General features: G+C 33.8%; 1 protein-coding gene and 2 pseudogenes across 3 annotated transcripts; 2 read left to right on the top strand and 1 right to left on the bottom strand.

Moving 5' to 3' along the window:
- The first annotated feature begins 5506 nt into the window (after positions 1–5506).
- Positions 5507–8858, top strand: LOC104742830 (receptor-like protein 7 pseudogene; annotated as a pseudogene). Its single transcript, XR_015579320.1, has one exon. The product of XR_015579320.1 is annotated as a receptor-like protein 7 pseudogene (transcript).
- A 555-nt stretch (positions 8859–9413) lies between these two features.
- Positions 9414–11886, bottom strand: LOC104742833 (uncharacterized; annotated as a pseudogene). Its single transcript, XR_015579321.1, has 4 exons — positions 11424–11886; positions 10879–11325; positions 9879–10710; positions 9414–9581 (listed from the first exon to the last, which is right to left on the bottom strand). The product of XR_015579321.1 is annotated as an uncharacterized LOC104742833 (transcript).
- Positions 11887–13869: 1983 nt separating this feature from the next.
- Positions 13870–15443, top strand: LOC104742837 (uncharacterized). The gene is made up of 2 exons (XM_010463892.3): positions 13870–14908; positions 15003–15443. The coding sequence occupies exons 1-2, from the start codon at positions 14174–14176 to the stop codon at positions 15291–15293; spliced, it is 1026 nt and encodes a 341-aa protein (XP_010462194.2). The 5' UTR covers positions 13870–14173; the 3' UTR covers positions 15294–15443.
- The last annotated feature ends 2176 nt before the right edge of the window (positions 15444–17619 follow it).

Raw genomic sequence — 17619 nt, forward strand, 5'->3', positions numbered from 1 at the left:
TTTATTGTTAGGATGCTGGTCATAAAGATATTGTTAGGATGCTGGTTTATTGTTCTTGACAATGATGATGTTTGGTTATTGGTTTATTAATTATTGGATTAATTGAAGTATTGCTAGTTTAATATTGTTATTTATTTCTGTTGTTTATATTGATTGGAGTAGGATGTTAGTGACTATGAGATCACTAATTAGATATTTTATTTTAAAAAAAAAACAGGTCGGGTTGCTTCATTTCACAACATCATACTGAATCCATTTTTTTTTTGCTTTACATTCGTTTTGGATACATATACATAAGCTTTTGTATACAATAACCATGTAAAAATAAGAAAAGAAGGGAAATATTTAAGTTTCTTATATTGTATCATTAAATTAAGGGGCATTTTCAAAAATGCTCATTTTTCTATGTCACTTTTCAAAAATACCCTTTCATGTTATCTATTTTCGAAAATACTTATTTGCTATGTATAAAATAACTAAATTCTAAGCCTTTTGGATGCATATACATAACCTTTTGTATACAATAACCATGTAAAAATAAGAAAAGAAGGGAAATATTTAACTTTCATACTCCCTCCATTTCAAAATATAAGATGTTTTGAGTGAAAGCACGCAAATTAAAAAATAACCACTTTAAAAAAATTCAACCAATCATAAACAAGACTGCATAAAATAAATAATAAAAAAATATAAAAGTAATCAAAAAGTTACTTAAAAAGTTGAAAACATCTTATATTATGAAACAAAGAAAAACCTCTAAAACATCATATATTATGAAACAGAGGGAGTATATTGTATTATTAAATTAAGGGGCATTTTAAAAAATGCTCATTTTACTATGTCACTTTTCAAAAATACCCTTTCATGTTATCTATTTTCGAAAATACTCATTTGCTATGTATAAAATAACTAAATTCTAAGCCTTAAACTCCAAATACTAAACTCTACTCCCTCAAAACTATATCCTGAATGTATAATAGAGAACCTAAACCTAAAACATATTCTAAAAATTAATTTAATATATTGTAATTGTGTAAAAGAGGGCAAAAACGAAAATGTTCAAAAAAATAGTATTTTTGAATAGTGGTATCTCAAAAAAGACATTTCTAACAAATTCTCTTAAATTAAATAGATAAAAATATGGAGTAAACAGTGTTTTGATTACATTGACTATATTATATAAATAAGCATATTTGTATATTTTAATTTCTTTTTATCTTTGACATTAAATTATAAGTAATTTTATTCCTTATTTTTAAGAGAATCCACTCTGAAAATTTTAACTTTATTTTAGATAATTCATTTAGAATTCTCAACAAACATTGCTACAATATACCCCTTTAAGCTTTTAAATGAACTCTTTTTTTTTCTTTTAATTACCCTAATACTTTTAAAACATTGCTACACTGACATCAAAAAATTATCACTAAAAATCCTAGAAATGAGGTTTGCAAAGATAAAAGTCACAAATCAATTAGGAAAACATTCTTTTTTATCTGTACCATGACCATGAGAAACTATATTCAACAATTATTACTCACCTCACAATCATTTCATTGTTAAATTTGGAATTAGTTCTCTATCAACAATTAGTTAAATAATAATTCTTTTATACCATATATAATTTTTGGTAGAACTATAACATATATAATTTAACGAGATAAAAAGTTTCGTCGAGAACATTTAGAAACTAATAATCTAAACTAGCATTGTAAATTATTTAAAATATAATAAAAAGTTAAAAACTTGCATCGAAAATATTTAGAAACTAATAATCTAAACTAGCATTGTAAATTATTTGAAATATAAATATAATTAACAATAATTATATTACAGATGTAGATTATTCGAATTTATTATATACACTACACCAACTTAATTTTATAGAACCATAAATCATATTATAACTAGATAAAGGCCCGCACGATGTGCGGATTTTAAAATTGTTGAAGAAAATAAATTCTAAATCTTAAACAATTTTTTAAAATTATATAAAGAAATTTTTTTTCCTAAAGTAAATATATAAATAATTTAAGTTAGAGAATATTTGTATTTACCTTCATAGATTTATTTCTATTTATATATTTTAATATATTATAACAATTATTATAATAATCTAAAGCAAAATTATATCCCACTAAATTTTTTTTGCCAAATATACTCATCATTACAAATATTATTATTGTCAAATTTCAAAAATGTTTCACAACTTATTCACAAAATATTTTTTACATGCAACAAATTCATCAAAGCAACATCTAATAAGTAACAGCGTACAATTTTACTCTATGTTTTACCATTAAAATATGTTTTTACACCCAAAATTATTTTATTGTTAAAGTATGCTCTTTATCACCACCTATAAAATGTCTTCTAAACAAATTAAATAAATTTTATGTTGCTTTACTTTCATTTTGGCATAATTATAGTTCTTATAATTACTAAAATTGTTTTGTGACATAATTTCTTTAACCATGAAGTTTTTTTTTACTCCAAAGGTATTGGATAAACAATTGGTGAAAATTATCTACTCGGTTACAATGATTTTATGACTAACCCATGAGAAACGGAAAGAAAGTTAATATAATATAATATAAAAAAAAATTTGAAAATTATAATCATGATGGTATACCGTTAAACTCCGGTAGAAAACCACATAAATCCTGTTTGAAACCAATTTTAAAATGGAATACTGTTCCAACTTCCCAAATTTGAAACCGCTTCTCAATTACTCGATCAAGCAGCTTTTGTTTCAGTACCGGAATCATCAACATTATTCAGAAAAGAAAACTCTAAATTTTGACCAGAAACATCAACCACCGACTTATCTTTCAAACTTATAATGCTACTAATTGTAGAATCACTTTTGGAACCTCCATCAGTGTCTCCATCATTGATTAAATTAGCGGGAATTATATACTTCGATTTCATTTCATTGCATCTGATAGCTTCCATTGAAAAATCCGCACGAATCAAAGACCCACACAATAGACCGACAAAACTATATCAGAAAAAAAAAAATCAAAGATCAAAGCTTTCGGTATAAACATGTAATGTTATGTAGATATAATGTTATTTTCTTAATTAGATGTCCTATTATGTTTCAAAAACAATAATTCTTTTAACATAACTTATGTTATTCTTTTTAAATTTGTTATTCACTGTTTATTTATTAATAATAATATACATGCTTAGTGAATTACTTTTTTGTTTATACATGTCAAAATCTTATTGAGAAAACACGTATAATATAAGTAGCGTACAATGGAAAATAGATTAGTTTTGTTAATTTTCTTTTTTGATTTAGAACTTTTTCTAGATATAAACATGTAAATTTTATTTAGATTTAATGTTATTTTCTTAATTAGCTGTTTTGAAAATAATAATTTTTGACACGTGTCAACATCTCATCAGTATACTTGATCCATGTCATGATCATGTTAATGACTAATTTGAAAACCCAACTTTACATAATAAGATTTTTAATATAATAAAAAGAGTAGACTTCAATTCATGCTTTTTCCTAAGACTGCCAATCGGTTCATCATGATCTCTGTTTTCTTCGCATGTGCCTTCACAAACCTTGTTGCAGTACTAAGTGTCTTAAATTGGCTAACCATAGAGATATATATATATATTTTTTTTGCAAACAAAGACATAAAATTTAATGTGTTAGGTTATATATTATAATGTATATAGTATAATTATACGACCAAATATGGATAGTACATAATATATTTATTTTACCATGTAGTGGTTGAGAATCTTTGTAACAATGAAACTTTGATTTTTTTTTTTTTTGTCTACAGTGAAACTTTGATATGGATGGCACATAGTATATTTATCTTAGTTGTTTCTTTTAATATAATAAGATTACAATTATCTTATGCTCTGTTTTACCAAACTTGAAAATTGTAATTTATGATCGTTAAAATTGACATGTGTCACGATCTGATGAGTTACTAACTTTGATATTTAATCGTTAAAATTGACATGTGTTACAATCTGGTGAGTTTTTAATTTTGATCTCTGATCGTTAAAACTAACACGTGTCACGATCTGGTGAGTTACTAACTTTGAGAACTAAGGTTTATATAATAAGGTTGCTAAAAAAAATATTTAAAAACCCCACACATTGCCTAGGCAACTTACTAGTAAGATATATAATAAGTGGCCCTTATTAGATGTTAAATGTAGTTCTGGGCAATCGGGTTTCGGTTCTACCCAATCGGGTTTCGGGTAAATCGGTATAAGACTTATAGATCCCATTCGGTAATTTACAAAAAATTTGGTTCGGTACGGTTAGTAACTGGTCGGGTTCGGAGCGGTTTTCTACTCTAATACAAAATCCGAAATAACCCGAAATTTTTCCGGGTTATAATCGGTTCGGTTATTTTTAGTAACCAAAATACTCAAATAACCAACTAAAACCCGAGATAACCGATTAAATTTATAAATACCCATGTAAATAACCAAAAATAACCGATTAAACCATAGCCCATTCGGTAATTCTGCTTAACCCGAACCCTACCCGATACCGTTTTTATTGGTTCGGTTCCGATATGGTTTTTCGGTACCGGATATTATGCCTAGGGCTCGCCTTAGTGGGTCAAGACCTTATTAGGCCTTTAGGTTAAACGAATCTAAAACGGTGATCCAATATACTTAAGTTACAACCCGAACCCGGACCAAAGTCTATTTTACCAAGGCCTCTTAACCCATTCGGTAATTCTGCTTAACCCGAACCCTACCCGATACCGCTTTTATCGGTTTGGTTCCGGTTCGGTTGTTCGGTACCGGATATTATGCCCAAGGCTAGTTAAATGTAATCGGCAGCAACCTGCACACATCTGTGTTTATATTAATGAAGCTTTGAAATTAATCTCTTTAACACTTTTAGGTTACATGATTAAATAGAAACAAATCATCAATTCTGAACCAGTTGATTTAGACAATAGTTCAACTTTATACAAAAAGAGAAGATTTTGTATCAAAAAAATTGATTGTCAACTTTAATAGCAATTGCCATCAGAATTATGTAAGAAACTACATGAGTAAACAGAAATTTGAGAGATGAAGAGGCAGTGATGAGAGATAAAACGTGGCGTATGGGTTTTGTGATATTAGACAATGGGCATCGCTTTTTTACTAATGCAAGTAGCACAGTTTTGGGAACAAAACTCTTCAACCAAATAGCCAAGTCTACAAGTTTTGTTCTTTGTCTTTATTTATTAAATAATATTGAAAGTAATATTAGTTTTGTGGCTCGAAATTAAGGAAATGCAAATTTAGGAAAGTTAATACTGACGTATGTTTCAGGTTTGGAATTGGATAGAGGACAACTATGAAAGCATTTCACAGAAAAAATGCCATACGGAGTCCCAACTCCCATATAAAGTTGAAGAGTGGCTTAAGCTACACGGCACTTTGATTTTTCTATTGTCCTCACTAAACTCCAAATTTCTAATTTCTTAAAACATGATTTTTTAGGAACCAAGAAGAACGAGTTTATGGTCTTTTTTTCAAGTCAAGTCTATTGGATTTGGAAAGACTCATAAGATTTTTAGTAGGGAAGTTTTTTCTTCAAAAAGACTTCAAATCATCAAGTCAATGGAGCTTCATGTGTTTGATTTTGTATATATATGTAGTGACCTGCAACACTAATTTACCATCACTACTTCATATTACTTTTTCATTTCCACAAATATGAAAGCTTTCTTGTCTAATCAGAAAATGAGCTTCCTTCTTCGTTCCATCTCTTTCCTTTTTCTTCTTTCAAGTTTTCTAAACACGTTTGTTTCTTCTACACAACGCTTGTGTCATTCTGACCAAAGGGATGCTCTTCTTGAGTTCAAGAGTGAGTTTTCGATCCAGAAGCCTGTTTCGGACGATCCCCTTGGGTATTGGGTTGTTTCATATGGGCCCTCATATTCGAAGACAAAATCATGGGTGAATAAAAGTGATTGCTGTTCTTGGGATGGTATCACCTGTGCTGCTAAGTCGGGCAAAGTGATCGGGCTAGACCTTAGTTCCAGCAACCTCCATGGCCCGCTTAAATCCAAGAGCAGTCTTTTCAGAATGCGTCATCTCCGTGATTTGAACCTTGCTTACAACAACTTCACCGGTTCACCAATCCCAGCTGAATTTGACAAACTCATGCAGCTAAAAAGACTTAATCTCTCCCAGTCTTCACTATCAGGCCAAATTCCAATCAACCTTCTTCGGCTAACCAAGTTGGTGTCTCTCAATCTTTCTTCTTTTGGGTATTCTGATTCTTCATTTTTATCCATTGATGGATACTTTCTTCATCTACTTGCTCAAAATTTGAGGAATCTTAGAGAACTGGATATGACCTATGTAAAATTTTCTTCAGAAATCCCCCATGAGTTTTCAAACCTGCCATCTCTAAGATCTTTACACCTTAGACACTGCAACCTGTCTGGAGAATTTCCAAGTAGTGTTTTTCTGATACCGAGCTTAGAGTCCATTAGATTAAGGGACAATAGAAAACTAAGAGGCAAACTTCCCATGTTTCGTGAAAATAACTCTTTAGTAGAGCTGTCCATTGAAATCACAGCCTTTTCAGGTCCCATACCCGACTCCATTAGCAGCCTCAAACATTTGACTTCTTTGTCCCTTTCCAGATCTAAGTTCTTTGGGAAGATTCCGTTTTCACTTGGGAACCTTTCTCATCTCTCATATCTCGATCTTTTTGAGAATAATTTTGTTGGTGAAATCCCATCTTCAATTGGCAATCTAAAACAATTGACTGTTTTTGATGTTAGCTCTAACAAGCTCAATGGAAATTTGCCAGTTTCGATACTCAATTTGACCCAACTACGTGAACTCTATCTCTCTTCAAATCAGTTCACAGGTCTCCTTCCACCAAACATCAGCCAATTCTCCAAATTAGAGTCTTTTGATGGTGGAGATAATTCTTTTACAGGAGACATTCTTTCATCCCTACTCAAGATTCCCTCATTGACCGACATCGCTTTGAGTTATAACCATTTCAACGACTTTACTGGGATTGAGAATATCTCTCTCTTCTTGCCTAATTTACAATATATTTCTATTAAAAGTAGAAATTACAACAAAGTCATCGGTCCAGGAGTTGACTTAAATGTCTTCTCGCCTCTTAAGCAGCTTAAGTGGTTATATCTCTCAGGCATTCCTCTTTCAACAACAAACATCACTTCTGATTTGGATTTTCTACCAAATTTGGTAGAATTGGAATTGACAGGAAACAACATCACTGAGTTCCCTGAGTTCATAAGAAACGGAAGAAAGTTACGATGGCTAAACCTTTCCAACAACAAAATCAAAGGTCAAGTACCAGACTGGTTGTGGAGACTGCCAAAGTTGTCCCAGTTGAATCTCTCTAACAACTCTCTCAGCGGTTTCAATGGATCCTTAAAAGTTTCTCCTGACAGTCAACTCTATTTTGTTAATCTAAGCTCAAATGATTTCCAAGGACCACTCTTCATCCCATCCTCCAAAGATCTATATTATTTTTCGGGTTCTAAGAATAACTTCACTGGAGAGATCCCTCGATCAGTATGTAGACTAAGCTCTCTGCGGATCTTACTTCTATCAAACAACAACCTCAACGGCTCAATTCCTCGGTGCTTAGAGACTCTGGTGATGAGTTCTCTTTTAGATCTAAAACTCCATAACAACAGACTCAGTGGGATTCTTCCTGAAATATTTCATAACGCCAAGAGCTTAATGTCACTTGACGTCAGTCACAACCGATTAGAGGGAAAAATGCCTGCTTCTCTTGGTGGTTGCTCTGCCTTAGAAGTTTTGAACGTGGGAAGCAACACTATCACAGACATGTTTCCCTTCCACTTGAATTCTTTGCAGAAGCTTCAAGTTCTCGTCCTCAGATCTAACAAGTTTCGTGGCACATTACATTATTCTGATGGGTTTTGGTTTGGGTTTCCTCAGTTGAAAATCATTGATGTTTCATATAATGACTTTGTTGGTACATTGCCATCTGATTACTTTTTAAACTGGACTGCGATATCCTCCATGAGAGATCATAATACAGAATTAGAGTACTTTAATTCAGGAAACTCCTACTTTTCACTTGTGTTGATGAGTAAAGGAGTGTCAATGGAGATGGAACGTATCCTCACAATGTACACGGCCATCGATTTTTCAGGAAATCAACTCAATGGACCGATTCCTGATTCCATTGGTCTGCTGAAGGAGCTTCGTGTTCTCAACTTGTCAAGCAATGCTTTCACGGGCCACATCCCATCTACTATGGCAAACTTGACGAATCTCGAGTCACTAGACCTATCCCAAAACAAGATTTCTGGTGAGATTCCTCCTGAGTTTGGAACCCTCTCTTCTCTCGAAGTGATAAACGTTTCACATAACCAGCTTGTAGGCTCCATACCACAAGGCACACAGTTTCAACGGCAACAATGCTCCTCCTATGAAGGAAACCCCGGACTTAATGGTCCTTCCCTTAAGAATGTTTGCAGAGATATCAAAACGCCAACACCACCACAACCCGAACTGGTGGAGACAAAAGAAGAAGAAGAATCATTCAGTTGGATGGCAGCAGGTTTAGGCTTTGCACCTGGAGTTGTATTTGGGCTGGCGATGGGATACATAGCAGTTTCATACAAGCATGAGTGGTTCATGAAGAGATTTGGCCGAAACAAGCAACAAAGCATCAGAACTCGTTAAGTCACTCATCGATGCATTCTCTCTTCCTTATCGCATTGTTGTTTATGTTCATTAAAATTTTGTTGTATTTCAAGTTTTAAGAGTGTGCTGAATCAAGTTTTGTATAATATGTTTTGAATTATTATTAAACCAAATTAAGACTGGCAAAAATAAAAGTTGGTGATTAATAGAAATATTATAATTTCATTGATAATTTGACTTTGGTTATTTACTACCGTAAATCCGGTTTGCTGAGTGAATGTTCAATAACAAAACATCAATATTAAAATGCACAAGCCATTTGATAGGCACGTCCGTTTACTCAAAGCTCCTATAGATGTACATGCGGTTGTATTTGTCTTTGTGTATGTGATTAGATATTGTTGGTGCAGTAATAGCATCTACGACATACCGATTTAAACCAAAAACAAAACCAAATAATCTCGGAATTTGATTAAACCGGTAATCTTGGGCAATACATGTTAAATGGGCTTGTGGGCAAAAGCCTACAGACATCACTGAGCCGACCTTCCAAGCCAACCTCTCACCTTCTTCAAACACACAAACGGAAAATATACAAGACAAGGCCAAAAAGGAAGATTTAGTCCTAGATTCACTCACTCTAGTTATCATTTATTTATGACAATACTCTTTGGACTTTCACTCTTAAAGAAACAACATTGGTGGTACCTGTTTACGTCCCCTAGGCCTAGACACTCTATCCAAAATATTCAATAGGTGAAGTAGCCTGAGCCTGCGGAGGCTGCGAAGTCTGAGTTGGTCCTTGCAAGGGAAGGCACTGTATGATCTGAGCCGGCCCTTGAAATGGGAGGTATATCTCTGACACGGGTTTTCTTGATAAAACAAACCGGTAGTCGTCCTCCTCCTACGCGATGCATCTGTTAGACATAATTGAGTTTTGTATAACATAAAGTCACATTTGTATAAGTTAGTTTCTAGTTAAGAGTCGTGATGTTTAGATTGTGTCGTATTGTCTAAACGTCACAAGTAGAAGAGAAGAAACTCTTATTTGCGTCTGTTGTTTTATCTATTTAAGCATCGAAACTATGATGTAAACATACAAGGTTTTTCAGTTTATTAATAAAACACAAGTTTCTCAAATCCTCTGTTTTGTGTTCTATAAAACAGAGCAACAAGTACTCTTGTTTTGTTCTTTGTCACAGAGAAGCTTTTGCTTCCAACAGCATCTTCTTAAACCAATGACTGATTGTCTCAACTCCTAGATAGGAAAAGAGTACGGTCAGTGATCCACCAGCAATGGAGACAATAGCCGGAATCAACCATCGTGATCCGGGGAAATGAGGTATTGTCACCCAAGATGCCGCAACATAAGCCGTTGCCATGAACCCTACAGAAACCCACATCATCCTGTGCGTGGCCACTAGTAATTTCTTCAAGGGTTTCCTCTGGTAAGGTATGATGCTAACGAGAAGAATAACAATGCTCAATGACGTGAACAGTGCCATGTTGTTACATATTGCAAAGACTTTAAACGCTGCCGTATTGCCTACAGTTGACTTCCCTTTCCATGGCCCATCTTGGTATACGCCGCCCGGAGGGTTTATCCCACCGGCATAAGAAACCGAAGCAATCAGGACCGCCACTATGGCAATCGTGTTTCTTGCATTTTGTAATGCTTCTATATGCATCTCATGTTCCAAGCTCTTACGACCCCTTTTATTCTCATGTCTCTTGCTTTTCTTTTTTTCTCTGCTATCTCTGATGTGCTTATTCCGATTAGCTCAAGCAACCGTATAACCTCCCTTTCATGAGAGCGTCTATGAGTATTATCTACTGGATAATTTGAGTGGCCTCTGTAATCTTGATTGTTCTCAGCCTTCTTAGAGTACTCAAGTTCTTCTGAAGTCTTGGTGTCGTCACACCTCAGGCAGCTTGATATGAACTCAACGTCTCTGGCTTCTAGAGGGACAAGGTCAGAAGCTCGATAGCCCATTTTGTTCCTATCTCTGATATTTACTATCTTCTTATCAACGATGAACGTATAAGCTGCAATTAATTCAGGAATATGTGAGAAGAATACACAAAATCAGGGCAATTCATCGCCACTATATATAAGTCAAGGTGGGATTGCTAACATAGAGAGTATATGGTAAGTCATAATGTTTTAACTTAAAAGTACTTTAAGAATAATAGAGAGGAGACAGAGAAAACTACTACTCACCGGAGCACAACAAGCCACGGAAGCAGCAATATGTAAGACAGTGTTGTCATGTTGATCTTTTTTCCTCAAAAGAATTTGGCTGTTAATGCCCACACTCTCCGCCATGAAAACAAAGCAATCTATAGTTTCGTGTCGTGCAGCGAGATGAAAGACTGTCTCTTTTGACCGCGTGAGAACGCCAAAACACTTTGGAGCCTTATCCACGAACTCCCCAAGAGTTACAACCGAGTCTCTTCGGACTGCCAGATGCAGATGTGATAAGCCTTCATCGTTAAGAGCTTTTCCTAGTCTTTGATCGACACCTAACAATATACTTATCAGTTCAAGGTTCCCTTTGTCACACGCATGATGAAGTAGCGTTGATGGCCATCCGCCTTCGACCAACCAAGCTCTTTTCCTAGCTAGCTCTGGAAATCTCTCCAGTATAAAGCCAACAATACCTGACAGTGATCCCAACACAATTGTGAGCCGGTGAGTTCATACAAGATTATGTACGAAAACATGTTGAGAGCGCTGTATATATATACTATAAACTTACAAGTAGCTCCACTTGATATGGCGAAATTGAGTTCATCGAGGTCGACTGAATATGTCTTTTCCACGATGAGTCTACCAGCCACCATGAAAATGCTAAGGCAAGCTAAGTGGAGAGGTGTTTGGTTTTTGTTGTTGCGTGCGGAACACAGTTCCAGTCCAGTGTCTAACATCTGAGTAATTATGTATACGTCTCCAAGAAGAGCAGCAAGATGCAAAGGTGTGTCTCCGTGTGCGTTGCGGGAACAGAGGAGGGACGGTCGGAGCTCAATAATCTTGGAGACGAGTTCTCGGTGACCAAGCTTCGCAGCCATGTGCAGAACCGTGGTGTTTGTGTTTTGCTCCTCGCTTCTCTCCTCCAGCGACGATTCTCTCTCTTCGACCAAACCAAGAAAAGCTGGAAGGTCATTTTGAAGGATCGCATGGAAGATCGGCTGCATCTTAATTTGTCAAGAAAACTAGAGCAAAAAAGTAAGAAAAACGATCTTAACGAAGTGGTGTGTTAGACCACAAGAGTTCTTAGCATCTTGACATTTTGGCTTCTTGGTCTTTCTTTTTTAATTTTCAGTGTCCATTATACACACTGGTAGCTGTTGGGTAATATATATATATATATATCATATGAAGTGTGTGGTGTGCTGTCTTTTTTGTTTATATAAAGTGAGTGTAATGTAGTGTTACTTGGCCAGAAGACTATATTTGACCATATAGTCATCTGCTGACAAACAAAAACGCGTTTATAACTGAAAAAAACAAAAGGCAGAGGCTCGAGGCTGGTCTGGCCATGCCATTGCCACTGGTTCCTCTCTCTTTCTTTCACGTGCAATTCTTTAGCTTTTTCCACAAGAAAATAATTAAATTTTAACAACTACGAGTTGGGACTTGGGGTAACGGTGAATTAGGCCGCTCTGAAGGAAAAATAAGTTTTTGGTCGACCTTCTAGTTCGATTTTTTTTTTAGTTGGGACGAATTTGTTGCCTTGGAGAAATGTACACTTAAAAGTTAAAAGTGCAAATATGGCTTTAAACACTTAAAAAGTCGAGACAGTTATTAAAACCAGCCCATTTACCAAAATGTAAAAAATAATTAATACTAGTTGTAGATAAACTTGTCTATCTGCAACTTAAAAACATGACTCTTTTTTTTATTGCTTAGGACCTTAGGTTTCAAATCAAATTTTAAGCGACTTGTAGTATAAATGATGAAAAAAATAAAATTTGCTCACCATTTTTACTTCCCGAGTATTAACGAAATGTCGCCGGTTATTAGGCCCAATAGCGCATTTTACTAAATCAAAAGTTTGAATACGTTTATTTGCCGTGACTTGAAATTGAAGAACACTTTTAGTAAAAAACAAATACTAGTATACAAGGACACAAGTGAACAAAGGTTTCACATAACTAGAAAGCAGAAACACTTTAATTGCTGAAAATTTCAGAGAGCAAATCATATCTAAAGCATTTGATCTAGTGGGAGGAGAAAAACCCAACTGTTTCCTATTTGGGAAGATTTTAGTGTCAATGACATTACACAAATCTTAAATCATTATTTGCGGCTTAAGTTTGTAGTATCTTGTTATATTATACGTACAAGTAGGATTATTGTGAAACATTCTTCATTTACGAAGGAAGATATCAAATAAATGCTTTGATTTCGCAGCACGCAGATTAATTAGGCGTTATAAGTATAAACTACAAGAAAAAAATAAAAATTGACCAAATATTTGAGTATCTTAAAATTCGTCACTTTCTAATCATATCCACGTGATTACAAACAAAAATAAAACAATCAACAATCAAATCCATCATATATATTCATTTATTCAACTCATATTAAAATAGTATTATACTATCGTTCGTTCTTATCACTAATTGAACCACTTGTCAACAATACGAAAATATTGCGGCTTTTTGACGGAGATCTAGAGACTAGAACTCGTGATTATTGTTCTTTTTTCTTCTTCCTCTACTGATTATGATACTTTAAATAATCAAATTCTTTGTATATTTTTTCTCCAAATACATGTTTAAAAATCTTTTTATTATGACACACTACGTACGGTTATTACTAATGTATATAAACAGAGAAACCACATGTCTTTGTGGACTATTCTGACAGTGATTAATTATTATGCCGTCCCTTAAGCAATCATAACTTTGTTGAAACTTTTTTCTTTCTTATAGTTTAGTTGTTGCCAAAATTATGTATTTTATTATCCACTTTAGATACCTCTTTATTCACGTAACTTTTTTGTTTTGGCTAAATAAATATTCACATGACTTTCACTATACCTATGCTCTATTTATTTAGTTGACTTTATTGCTGTGTAAGTTGTAACTATTTTATCCTGTAATAATTAAGTTCCAATTTCAGCATTATTTTTACTTGGAAAATCCTTAAAATATTCTATTCAAAAACCAATATATTCACTCTACACAGATATAATAAATAAATAAAAACTATAAGAAAAATAATAATTGAAGAAAGGCTGCCCCTTGACAAAAAAAAAAAAAGAAAGGCTGCCCATGTGGGCACTTCCAAATAAAACTCCAGAATCGATGCTTCAAATACATTGGATGTTCACTAAACAACACAGATATGAACAAAACAAATACACCCACAAAGGAAAACCAGAAGACTCAATCTTTGTTATAAAACACTTCTCTCTTTTTAGAGTCTCTCTGTCTCTTGTCCTCTTCTTTTTAACTTTTTTGTTAAAAAAAAATCTTTTGTAATCACTTGTCTGAAAAGGACATGGATCGTGTAAGTTCAACTGATTTAATTATTGATGATCTTGAAGATTACTGGTTCTTTGAGAACTTATTTACAAGGAGATCAAGAGGCTTGAGGTATTGTCACTCAGATCCTTACCCTTCTTCTTCTGCTGAAACAATGGGAGGTTCAGATTCGGAGAAGGTTCTAGAAGCATCTATAATCAGGGTACCTTCTTTAGATAGTAGAGAAGGCGGATCTCAGATGAAACTGACGAGGCAGTTCTCTGAAAATATTAGGGTTCAAGAACCGAGGCAAATTGGCTCTTCCTTGGAGAATAAGGAACTCGTGGTTCTTCCCAAATCTGGATCTCGTTCGGCTCCGGGGAAGATTCAAGAAGCTTCCACAAAACGTGGGTTGATCCGAGCTCCTTCTTTGCCGCCTCAGATAGAAAAAAGAGAGGTGGACCGCGAGGCAAAGAAGATGATTAATAAGCTGACAAGGCAGTTCTCCGAGAAGATTAGGGTTCTAGAACCGACGACGTCTGGTGAGCGTTTCTTGCAGAAGAAGGAAACTATGGTACGTGACAAAGGGATTAGTGAAAGGAACAAAACAAGAAGTAGTAGCCGTAGTAGTAGTAGTGTCAAAATTTGTTTGCAAAGAACTCAAACGATGCCAAATAACATGAGAAGAGAAGAAGATAATGAGGAGGATGACGACTCAAGAATGGGATTCTTGATCCGTGAAGCCCTCGCTAGCTCACATAATGTTCCAAAGGTAATGAAAATGAATCATTCTCTATGTCAGAGAAATTAGTAATGGTTATTGAGAACTTGATCAAAAACATATTTAAGCTTGAATCTTGGTGCAGGCTTCAAGCAATCAAAGGCAGAGACCACCAAGAAGCTTGAGATCAGAAGACACTGTTATGGTCAAACAAGGGAGCTCAATCCCCAAAACGCTGCGTAAAACGTTAAGCAGCGTAGAGACAACCAAAGAGATTCAGAGGCTGAAAGATTATGAAGACCAACTGGTCGAGCCACGTGTCGCAAGTGGACTGGCTACACCGCCTAGGGTTCCGAAAGATTCAAGAAAAGAAATGAAAGATCAGATCAAGTTCTGGGCTCGAGCCGTAGCTACTAATGTCCGACAAGAGTGCTAGATTTGTTTTACACTAATTAACTGTGTTTCTTTTGTAAACATATTTAACACTATCCCGTACAGATGATTCTTATCTTGAACTCTTTTGTGTTTTTTATTTTTCATGTCTTCTGATCCCTCCTGAAATAATGAGATTCCTCTGTTTATGTGATGATGATGTTCTTCTTTCTTTTTTTTTGGGCAAGAAAAAAATCATCATTATGATGAAGAAAATTAAGGAGATGAGAGAAAAACAACAGGGAAAAACATTATAATAATCGATAATTTAGTGATAAGTTTATATATATATATATATATATATATTTATTTCTCCAAAAGAAAGAACATAATAATTTGTGATTTGATTGCGATTTTTTAAGACTTCCATAGAAGCATTTCGAATAAAGTAATCATTTGTATTTTTAATATTACACGTAAAATACGTTGAATCATGTGTTTGGTGGGTTAAATATAAAAATGTAATGACTTGGAACTAACGCGATTGAACCGGTTCTTGATTGCAGAGATCTCTCTCGTAAGACCAAAACAACAATACTATATGCATTTTATTCAACTCCCATATTTTAATGTAATAAGAAATTATATGTTAGGTTTTTATATTTATGTTTTTGGTGAAATATTAACCGTTTGCATGAACAAAAACCAGTTTGGATGAAACGAAGTCTCATTACATTTACTTGTTTCTTTGTCAATAAAATTTATATCATGAGTTCATAACATAGGACCGTTAATTACGGGTAATAGTTAGGACCCGACGTGTAGTTTAGCTAACTTCCAATAAAAACTTGATGACATTTTACTATTAATATCTTTGCTACCAAATTACCATACAGAGAAAAAAGAGAAACACGTTTAACTAACAGACAAATCTAATCAGACTTTTTACACTGTAACAGATGACAAGAAACAGTGCTTTTAGGTCAAATCTCAAGTAGAAATATTGGAGAGATTATTATGACTTTTTGATAGCATCCAAACAAAATAACTGAAAAGGTATATTTTAAACTTTTAACAAACAAGTAGCCAATTGGTGCAAACGAACCAAAACAAGTAGCTACTTTTCTGAATATTACAATTTTTATACACAATAGTTTCTTATTCTTATTCACATCCATATTAGAGTAGTCTTTTACCGAATGCAGTTAAAGATAAGATAACACTCGTACATAGTTTTCAAATCAAAATCATTTTATACATTTATTATCAGTCTCGAATATATCCTTCTTAAAAAAAAATCAGACGTGACAACTCTTTTTATGTTTGCACTTGCACAAATGTGACAACTTCTTTTCAGTACTTTTTTTTTTTTTTTTTTGTGTTGGGCCTGTTGGTCACTCACTATTTTGTTGTTTAAGCTCATCAAGTCTGATTCAATAAAACAGAATTGATTACTCTTACTCATTCAAATTTTGTTTTGTTTTTCTTTTTTTTAAAGCACAATCCTAATTTTTTTTTTTGGTAATATATAACGATTTCTTATATGATATATTCAGATATCATCGCAATATATGGCTCACATTTCGTAATCGATTTTTTTTGTTGTTGTTGTTATTGTTGTGCATAATCGAAAGTTTTACACATCCATAAATAAAAAATCATAGACACTTTTACCACACAAAAAGAAAAACAAAAAAAAAAAATCATAGACACGATCCCCCTAAAAAAATCATAGGCAAGATCATCCTAAGATACTATCTTGGAAATCCTCAACCATAAAAGCCCTAATCCATCGTCATCACAGGCCCACAAGCCCAATGTTAAACACCGTCGTTTAGTAGTAGCCGTTGATGAGCTCTACATACACAAGAGAGTGGTACATTTGAGTTTGGAGAGCTTGACTACACCTAAAGAAGTGGGACGGCAGCAAAATCTGAAACCCTAACGTCAAGGAACCAAGAAATATCTCAAATTCTCCGAGCGCAAATATCAAAATCTATACATAGTGGAACAATGTCATGCTTATACAAATTAAAAAAAAAAAAATTAAATGTCATGCTTATTACAAATAACAAAACGATCTATCTTTGTTGCTAAATGAATCTTTAATTATTCTACATTAAATTGCTTCAGTACTACATATATGTGTATTGCATACAGTTTTGTATATAATCTGATTGGTCGTACAAATTAGCCCTTTAGATTATAAGTAATACTGTAATAATGTTATTTATCCACATCCTAATAGATAGTACGTAATAGGAAATAGAAAACAGTTAGACGTGTCACGTGCAGTGGTATATGAAATATTGGTACAAAATATTATCGATGTGATAATTCACAGATCACTTTCGTTCTAATGATCATTGTATTGTGTTCGTTATATATCG

This window comes from Camelina sativa, chromosome 14 (genome assembly GCF_030686135.1).
Source record: "Camelina sativa cultivar CO46 ecotype springtype chromosome 14, ASM3068613v1".
Taxonomy (NCBI): Eukaryota; Viridiplantae; Streptophyta; class Magnoliopsida; order Brassicales; family Brassicaceae; genus Camelina; species Camelina sativa.

Bases quoted from the DNA above. Each gene is read 5' to 3' on its own strand.
- LOC104742837 (XM_010463892.3), top strand. From the start codon at position 14,174: ATGGATCGTGTAAGTTCAACTGATTTAATTATTGATGATCTTGAAGAT. The intron at 14,909-15,002 runs GTAATGAAAATG...ATCTTGGTGCAG, and splicing joins GCTCACATAATGTTCCAAAG to GCTTCAAGCAATCAAAGGCA.